General features: G+C 32.6%; 1 protein-coding gene across 1 annotated transcript; it reads right to left on the minus strand.

Moving 5' to 3' along the window:
- Nucleotides 1-285: 285 nt before the first annotated feature.
- LOC107474250 (uncharacterized) lies at nt 286-9,532 on the minus strand. The gene is made up of 11 exons (XM_016093850.3): nt 9,362-9,532; nt 8,860-9,003; nt 8,035-8,140; nt 7,764-7,912; nt 7,414-7,539; nt 6,036-6,179; nt 5,663-5,750; nt 4,531-4,904; nt 3,875-4,198; nt 1,673-1,903; nt 286-784 (listed from the first exon to the last, which is right to left on the minus strand). Exons 2-11 carry the CDS (start codon nt 8,887-8,889, stop codon nt 650-652), a joined length of 1,707 nt encoding a protein of 568 aa, XP_015949336.1. The 5' UTR covers nt 8,890-9,003; nt 9,362-9,532; the 3' UTR covers nt 286-649.
- Between the last annotated feature and the right edge of the window lie 281 nt (nt 9,533-9,813).

Genomic DNA, 9,813 nt, shown 5'->3' on the forward strand with positions numbered 1-9,813 from the left:
ATTAACGGAGGTTAACCTCCTATTTATTAGCATATGGAAAGGATATTGTCAACCTTCATTAATTTCATTCTCTTTTGAGAATGTAAACTTCATATAGGAAATGGACATCCTAGTCCCATTCCTATCACAATAGGCATTTTTTTAATTGGGATATTTATTTAGCAGCTCCAAAATTATTAATGCATTTAAATAAATTCAACTGCAATACGATATTAGATTTACAAGTCTAAGTGATTGAAAAGCTAATTTATCACCAACACCTGTGCAGCTAGAGATGAAATACACTTTCTATCAATGAAGGAGTACAATATGATACAGAATAGAATATACAAACGAATAATTACAGATAGATAGTACCCTTTCAAATTTTGATTCTAGTTGTGGGTACTTCGATACACTGAGTAATAAATCTTGCTGCATATCATTCTATGATTTCTATCATGAGAACTATGTGGGATGTTTCCCCTATCAATATATTAAAAATGATTCAGTATAGAAGATTTGGTGAGCGTCTTACAAATAGCTTTCAGCAACCAAGAGCAAGAGATATATGAAATATTGGGTTACTTATATACACGTATAGTGTTTTGTACAGTCTGTCATAATATACACAATTGTGGGGCCTTAAGGTGAGGTTGATAGAGTTTTCTTACAAAAAGGAATCACGTATCAATCGTGCTAATACCCGAGAAGATAATCTGCTAACAATTTCAGGAAGCACTTTAGCCGAGATGCCGGGCAACACAGGGAGCAGGTCTTGGATAATCTGAGGGACATTGAGTACCTGTTGCCATGCCCCCAAAACAAAAAAGACAATGAATAATTAAATTGATTGTGTTAGACACCAAAAGAGATGAATAATTATTTTTGTCGCATTTTCAAATCATTCGGGGGCTATTTTGTCGATAACATCTTTCAGGACGAATCTTTCAAGTACCGAATTGATAATTAAATCTATTTGATAATTTTCTTTTTTAAATATATTGACACCCATAATCAATAACTAAATTGGACAAGTGAAAAATTGTGTCATATAATTGATTTTTGACCCATAATCAATTATGAAGTCTTGGTTAGGAGTAAAACCAATCATCTAAAAAATTACATAGTTGATTTAGATTTTGATTCATCATAATGGAATATCGGCGCATTCAATTGGTAATCCAATCTCTAAACATGCTTTGGACCATTTTTAGTTGAGGGAAAAATCAATGCTATCTATAAACAAAAAATCAACCATCAATCAGCCATCCACCCACCCGTATAGGAATACATTAGAATACGAAATGACTACATATTCATATTTATAATCAAATTTAATAAATAATATAATTAAGTAGATTTATATTCATAATCAACATATGAATAAAAAGTATAATGGTTGCTGATTAGTGTTTATAAAAAGTTTGATTATGCTATTATGAAAAAAGTTTGAATATTCTGCTACAAAAAAGTTGATTTTTCCGGTGAGAAGTTTGCTTATTTTGGTCAAAATCACTGTTGGAAAATTGTGAATGAGACCCTAAATATAAACAAATACGTAATGACTCATTTGGTGGCTGATTTATAGTGTTGATAACATTTTTGAAAAACAATATACTTGTCTATTAAAGAGAGAAAAAACAAAAGGCTCACAACAAAGTTCTCAATAGTGAAATTCATTATTCATTACCTGACCAGAAGTCCTTGATAGTGAGCTTCCAGCAGTCAAGAACTCCACCACTTTCTGGACATTATTCAGTATGACTTCATCCTCTTCGGTTATGGTGGGTATAAGTGCTGTCGTCTTAAAGGGTCCAATGGTAGGTACCATACTGAAAACTGGGGCCGCATTCTGAAATCCGAGTGGGGATATTATTCTTACGAGTTGTTCTCTTGTAAGTGCATCAATGCCTTTGACAATCTGAATTCACAGGCAATAACGTGGATCACCAAATGCACAGAAGTCAGAAAGTAGCACTAATTCAAACTACCCATAAATATGATAAATTTCACAAATTATAGCAAATAGTTCATCATGGCACTGACAAACAATATGCAATGAATCACCTAAAAAACAGTATGATATGAAAAATAAATGTAAATGAGATGAAAATATTATATAAGCCTTTTGGACAACAAGAAGCCTCTTTTAGTTCAGGGTAAGAGGAATTGATGATCCAAGTTGGCTACTTGACTCCTATCAAGTATTTATTATGTATAAGGGATGTTATTCAACACTAGCCACTGCCGAGCAAAAATCAATCATCTGGATGCATTGCAGTCAATGAACCAGAATAAAGTTACAGAAAAGGGTCAAACAATGACAAATCAAATTGAGCAGGAGGAGAGGAACATCAATAAAACAAGATTTCAAGCATAATAAAAAATAAAGTCACAACTAATTATTTTTCTTTCATTTTCAAGTTCAGCTATTTGCAGAGTTTCATGTCAACTATTTAAACATTTGATGATTTCCTCTTATCTGAAGAATTTAAGGTGAGAAATTATGAAATTGATGATAGGTTGGTTACATAAAGCTTAAGTATCATTTGCTTACTTTAGTACTACTTTGATTTCTTCTTTCATATAATTTTCATATGTATATAAAATTTACTCAACAAATAGAACATGCAATATTTAGAATTTAGACCTTTGATATGAACTAATATCTTCTATAATATAATTTCTTTCATATAATTGAAGAATTTAATGTGAAAAATCATAAAATTGATGATAGGTTAGTTGCATAAATGCTTTTTACTATGATATTCTAAATGTGATTATATAGATAGATTCTTTTCTCTATGTTGCAACAAACTAAGTTTAGTGTTGACATGGCAAATTCATAGAAAATGTAAAATCTTTGGTATCATTAGCTTCTTAAACACTACTTTGGTCTCTCCTTTCATATATTATAATAGATAGTTACGACTACACGAGATTACATCCCGGGATTAAGAGTCCTGCTAATGTTTCATTAAACATAAATTTGGCATCATCAATTAAAATGCTAATTAGATTTAACTAAGCAAGCATAAGCTTTGCACAATCAAATTATATATTTTGAAATATTTACAGATTCAATGTTTAATGTGAGATGAAAGAAAAGGGGATTCAATACATAATCACAGGATATACACAATTAACTATCGTATCGTAACGGATCTTATAAGGATATAATATCATAACTCATTTATTCACACATATTCTAACATGCCCCTTTTTCCAAGTAACTATCCATGTAATCGTTATTTTTTTTCTTTTTTATTAAATTTTGGATAGAAACTGTGTCCATTTAAATAACAGAGGTTCGTTCCCCTGATGAAAATTATAATGAGGCAACTGAGCACCAGATGGACCCTTGTCATTACTAATCTAAAACTTGTAACATACTGAAAGACCACAAGAGGCTTGGTAAGATATTGATATAGGACGGGTTAGCTGACCTTGCTAAAAGTTAATGACCCTATTAATAATCTAGTTTCATTTGTTTTGAATTCATTTATCAAATGGTTAAGGAATCATATGTTTGGAAATAATTATTTCTTCCCTAGAAGAAATATCTTTTAAGCATAGAGAAATAACATGAAACCTATCTGCAAAATCGTCAGATGATTTCTACCATTTAGCTCCCTTGATTTCCGCCAGTTATACAAAGATATGCAACAACTTAATACATCCAATACTATTAATTTCAAGTAATTTGTATATCACGCCATTTAGCGTACTTGTTTAATAAACATGGTTGGGATAGGAAGGGATATTTGGTACTTGGCTCTAAAATGCAAAGAATAATTAAATCAATTTGCATCTTAAAAAGTCATTTGAAGTTATAAGAAGTTATAAGAAGAAGTTATAACAAAAGCTTCTTAAATACTTATAGAGAGAGTACCTCATCCAGAAGAAATTCTCGGAAAAAGTTTCCCCTATCAGACAGCAAAAAGGCCAAAGCTGCCCTTGTTTGCAGTGGCTGCTGTGATTGAGGAATTGCAGACTGGAAACCGGGCAATAGAAACTGTGATTGACTAGTAAGCACCCCAAGTTCAGCCATTTCCCCATTCAGACTCTCTCCACCTCCACTTTTGGCAGCAGTAATAAAATTCTCAAAGGCTTGCATGACATCAATAAATCTTTCAGCATCAAAAACTCCAGATTTACCATATATAGTGTAACGTAAAGCATTCCTTAGCCGAGGGGATTCATCCGTAAGGAGCCTCTATCAATGAAATGATGGACATCAGTATAGATTAATCAGAAGAATATAATGTAGCAATAGGACAAGCTAAGTCACCAGTAACAGAAAATCCTATTGGTTTAGCATTCAAAGCTATTAACTAAACTGTCAAATTCCAATTTTGTTTCAGTAAATAACTTCCATGCATGATGGTTGTAATGAAATCAAATTCGATGAATTCCATAATATTAACATAATCATTCCTTCAATGTGCTCCACTCGAAATTTGTGCGTGCTCTAGAACTAGGACACACGCAAATGGAAAAGATATCCACCCTTTTATGTCAAAAGAGTCACCAAGCAGAAGATTATACCTGAGCAATATAAGGGTAGGCCTCATCAACAATGGCAAAATCCGAATTTCCTACTAAGGCAATCCCCTCTAGCACCCCAATAGCCCTAATTATCAGGGCAAAGTATGGGGGTATCCTAAATGGATAATCAAAGGTAATCTGAGCCAAATCTGATGCAAGCTCTTGAAAATTGATGTTCTTTGCTCCTCCACCTTCTAAGGCCTGATCGAAGACCTTGGCTAAAACTGGCAAGATTGGCTCTAAATTGACGCCATCAGGAATGAAACCGAGTTTAACAAAGTCTTTAACTATAGCTGGGTAATCCCGATGGATGAGATGCGAAATTGCTTCAATCATTCCATACTTTTGATCATCAGTCAATTTTGTAACAAGCCCTAGGTGCAAGAAAATAATTTGATCATTTACCACAATGATTCACATATTGAAACATCTACTTGCATATATAAAGTGTAGCATGAAGGATTAAGGCAATATAATGAACCATGGAACAAGAGATACACATGTTTAAAAATTATTCCAATTACATCATAGCTATAATATTCAGGTGAGAAACCAAAAAAGCTATGATTAAGAAAAGAAAGCTTCATTACCACATTAGTGGCTCCACTTACCTCCCCACCCAAACCCTTAACAAGAACATCGACCACCCCCCTTTCTCCAAAAAAAATAATATTAATATGTATCATATGGAAAAATACTATTCTCACTATTCCATCTTTAAATTCTCAAAATGATATCTTTCCATCTTGAAATAGTTACATAAATCAAATGATAACATAGTGTCCTATAACATGGAGGTCTGAGGAGAATTGGTTCTGCAACAGTAATATGTGAAATACAACTCCATAATGAGCTTATCAAAGAGAATTAAGCATAAATATGTTTTGTTTATAAACAATTCATGACAAGACACAATGGCATTGTTTGATCCATGTAGCCAGTCTCTCCTAGTATGGAACAACTGAACAAGGCCTTGTTATCGCGGTGGTGGTTCTTAAAACCCAAATTAGTTCACATTTTCAACATATATTTCATAAAGTAAAGGCCACACCTATGTCTATAATGTTGGCATCTTATGAGAAAAATCTACAACTATACAATATTCAGATACTGAAAAATAAAATGTTCTTACCAAAGTCAAGTATAGCTAGCTTTCCATCTGGAGTGCGGATCAAATTTCCCGGGTGTGGATCAGCATGAAAAAATCCAGTATCAAGCAGCTGAAATAAAATAAAAATGGAGATAAATATGTAGTAATTACTTACATCAATAATTCCTAGAAGAACTCTTCTAATACTATACCACATACATTTTCATCAACATTTTATTATACAATCACATGTTCATTAATGCATAATTTTTACATTAAATATTTTATTTTCTGTAAAGGGTTCAGAGATATAACAATATGATTGGAATTGACATCAAAAGCAATAAAATAAAACATTCTATAATTCTTACGAAAAAGATAAAAAAATAAAAAAATAAAAAAAAAGTGAAACTACCTGCTTTAGATAACAGATGACTCCAACATTAACTAGCTCTCCAACATCGCTTTCCGTGCTTTGTGACAACTTCTCTCCGTCAATCCACTCTGTAGTAAGAACCCTCCTTGATGTATATTTAGTGTAGGTTCTTGGTATCACAACCTGAAACTAGAACTATCAGAAGAAGTAGCCGAGATCTAGTGACCATTCATGTAAAAGTATTCGGATAGAATTCCCACATATGATAAAACTTTTGACAAGCCTGTTATGAAGATAGGCATGTTTATTGTGTTTCTTCAAATTTATGAAACATTATACGTAAATAAATATTGACAATAACATTTTACATATAAACAATGTAGCAAAATATCTTAGTTACAAAAATCTTGACTTAATGAACTAAAAATCTAACGTTACATTCTCAGTTTGATCACCCATTTGTTAGGCATATATGTATCCACTATCTAGGGCTTTGGTGATTAGGGTAGTGTTTTGGATTACATCCTCAAATAAAATCACATTATGAATTTATTATGATATATGATAAAACTCAGCCTTACTTTCTATCGTTAACTTTTATGCCACCACATAGAAGACAACTTCAATTCGGATGGCAGACTACACACAGAGAAAACAATAACAGACTAAAACTCCAAAAGAATCATCTACCCACTACAGCATTCCACCATGTATGCATGTATAGCTATATCCACACTTCATATCCATAAACAGTTCAAACATCTCTAGGAAAACATAGGAAATAAATAAATATTCTTGCCATCAAACATACACATGGATGCTTTTCTTATAGCTATTTTATCATTTATAGTTAATTGCAGTGTCACTTGGAAATAAAAGCAAAACTCTGTAGTACATGCATTCATATTTTACTAGAATGGGAAATTAAGATTTTAAATAACCTCCTTGTACTCTTTGGTCACATTCTGGGAGACAACTTTAAGTTTCTTCCCTAGTGTAAGAAACTTACTAGAAACTTAGATGGCAGGAAGGGTTTCTTTTATTCAGTCTTCAAGTCATATTAATCTAATGCATTGTCTTCTATTTAAATATATTTATTCCCCTTGCTTTTGTTGTTTCAGTGGGTGTTACTTGGTCCTTGGGGACCTATAAAACTTCATTTGGTCTGCAGAGTGTTACATTCCGTGAGACAATCTTGTCTCATGAGCTAGGATAATTGTTGTACTGAAAAAGAATGGTTACTACTTACCTCTCATCAACCATCTGATTTACCCATATATCATACTTGAATCAAAACCAAAACTTAGATTGTGGAAATACCAACCATGTTTTATATGCAATTCATTTTTCTATAATATATAAAAAACAAGGGGAAAATATAGAGAGCAGGCAAAAATTAACAAGTAATCATCCTTACCTGTGGTAGGTCTTTCCTCATCATTTCAGCAAAACGATTTCCATTTTCACCTTCATTCACATAATCTAGCTCTTCAAAGAATCGAGCAGCCCACTCATCAACCAACCCAACGACGTCTATTGAGACCTATAATGTACAAAATAAAATAAAGGCTTAAATAAAATTTTTGTCTCTATAAAATACCCATGTTTTGGTTTTGATCCTTATAAAAAAGTTTATTTTGGGTATGGAGGACACTTGTAATAAGCAATTAGCTTGCAATACCAACATCACTATTTAAATGTTCAAATTAATTCAATTTCAATTGACAAATACAACTTCAAGTCTCTCCTCACAATAATTAAACTTACCTGTGGAAACTTTCGAAGAGCCAAACCTAGCTTCCTAATAATGAATAAATCAATTGTGACTGTCTCAAGAACAAAAGGTCTTTGTACTTTAACAGCCACCAAGTCCCCGTTTTCCTTTAAGCGGCCCTTATATACCTGTCCAAGAGAAGCTGCAAGGATTTAACAAAAGAATTAATACCTCTTGATAAATGAACTTAAAAAACTAGCAAAGAGAGACTATACTTTTTCTACAATGAAATTACTATAACTAATTGGTTGTCTGGAGAGCTACCAGCAGCAATGGGAGATGTTGATAGTTCAGAATAGATATTTTGCCATGGTTGACCAAGCTCCTCCTCAATTAGAGCCATAGCTATATCATCTGGAAATGAAGGAACCTTGACATTTATCGAATTCCCCCACAACCCCATCAAAAAAGAAAACAAACCTTAGCAAAAGGAATATTTCAGTATTAGAAATCATAATGTCATTGTCTAACTGCTAATAATTTTCACTATTTACAATTTCAAAATTAATTCTTGTATGTTGGATCATGATTCTAATTTAGACAAAGAAATGGCCCAGTAAACTGCTTATGAAAATAGAACATAAATATTAGATGCAACCAGCGCAACTGTTTCATTTTTCTAAAATAAATAGGAAATATAATTTTGATTCCTATTTGTGATAATATGAAACTTCTTTATTGTGAAATATAAGGAGTAACTAAGAAAAAATGAGTGTCACTTACAGGGACAGACCAAATTTATTTATTTATTTATTTTGAACCCAACACTAATTTTAATTTGGTCCCAACACTTTAAAGTAGCTTCATGCCAAGCTGAAAACTTCAAAACAGCACCACACAACAAGAATTACTAATAAACAATTGCGTGTACATGGACTACATTAAATTTTGCTTTTATATTGAACAAAATTGAAAAATGAACACTATGTATATGGAGAAAAACATATATTAATCAATAAATCACACTTGTCTGCATATCAAATTATGAACTTTTCTCAGACTCACATAATCCCTCTGAACTAATTCATTTAGAGATGGATTATGCAGAATGGTGAAATGAAGCAAAGGGAGCGCGAGCAACAAGCTTACTTTATCACAAAGTTTCTGCAGTTCTGTCATTGCTACAGGTGATAGTATATCAGGTCTAATGCTCAATGCTTGCCCAAGTTTTATGTATGCTGGACCCAAAGATGTAACAATTTCACGCAATTCAATTGCTCTAGCAACTTCGTTCTGGTTATAGAAAATGGGAAAGAGCAAAAATGAATAATCACAAATTCACAATGTAAACTCAAAAGTTTCATTGTAAAAAGTAGATAGGAATATATGGAAAGCGACACGTATATCCCCACAAAGAGATACATGTTCAAGCCCTAGGTTCTACAGTACCAACTAGTAAACTACTTTTGTATGAAGTTAAAATAATTACAAAATAACTCATTCAGTCATTTCATAAAAGCGCACTTCTTAGTTTTTATTGTTTAAAAAACTAAACATAAAAAAAATAAAATAAAACAGAGTGGAATAAAACACTCTGGAATAAAGAGTAAGGCAGTAAGCTATGAAGCCTTTCTGGATATTAAGGAATTACCTCTTTAACCTTCTTAATCACATCCCAAGCAATGCGCGAAAGGAAACCTCCAGCAACAGAAAGTAACTGCACAATGCGTGTAGCAACAGCGCGTGGACGTTTTCCCCAATACGCAGAAATACTTGGGGGATCATACACTAAAGGCAAAAACTCACTACTTTCATCCACCTACACCAATACAGAATACAAAGTTCCAATTACAATCGAATCTGATACCCGTTTAAAAACAAAAGGAACACACTTTATCCAAAAAGGAAAAACGGAAAAATTAAACACTAAAATGAAAATGAGCATAAAGGAATGAGTGAATGACAAGCAACGTCGATAAACTCCAAATATATCATAAAACAATTTTTAAAGCAAATACATATCAGTTTGATGCTAATGTATTAATGTTAATGCACCATAAGTCCATAACTGCTGTCAGCTAGTTCAGGTTCTGTCCACGAAGG

The sequence above is a fragment of the Arachis duranensis genome, chromosome 2 (assembly GCF_000817695.3).
Source record: "Arachis duranensis cultivar V14167 chromosome 2, aradu.V14167.gnm2.J7QH, whole genome shotgun sequence".
In the NCBI taxonomy this organism is placed as follows: domain Eukaryota; kingdom Viridiplantae; phylum Streptophyta; class Magnoliopsida; order Fabales; family Fabaceae; genus Arachis; species Arachis duranensis.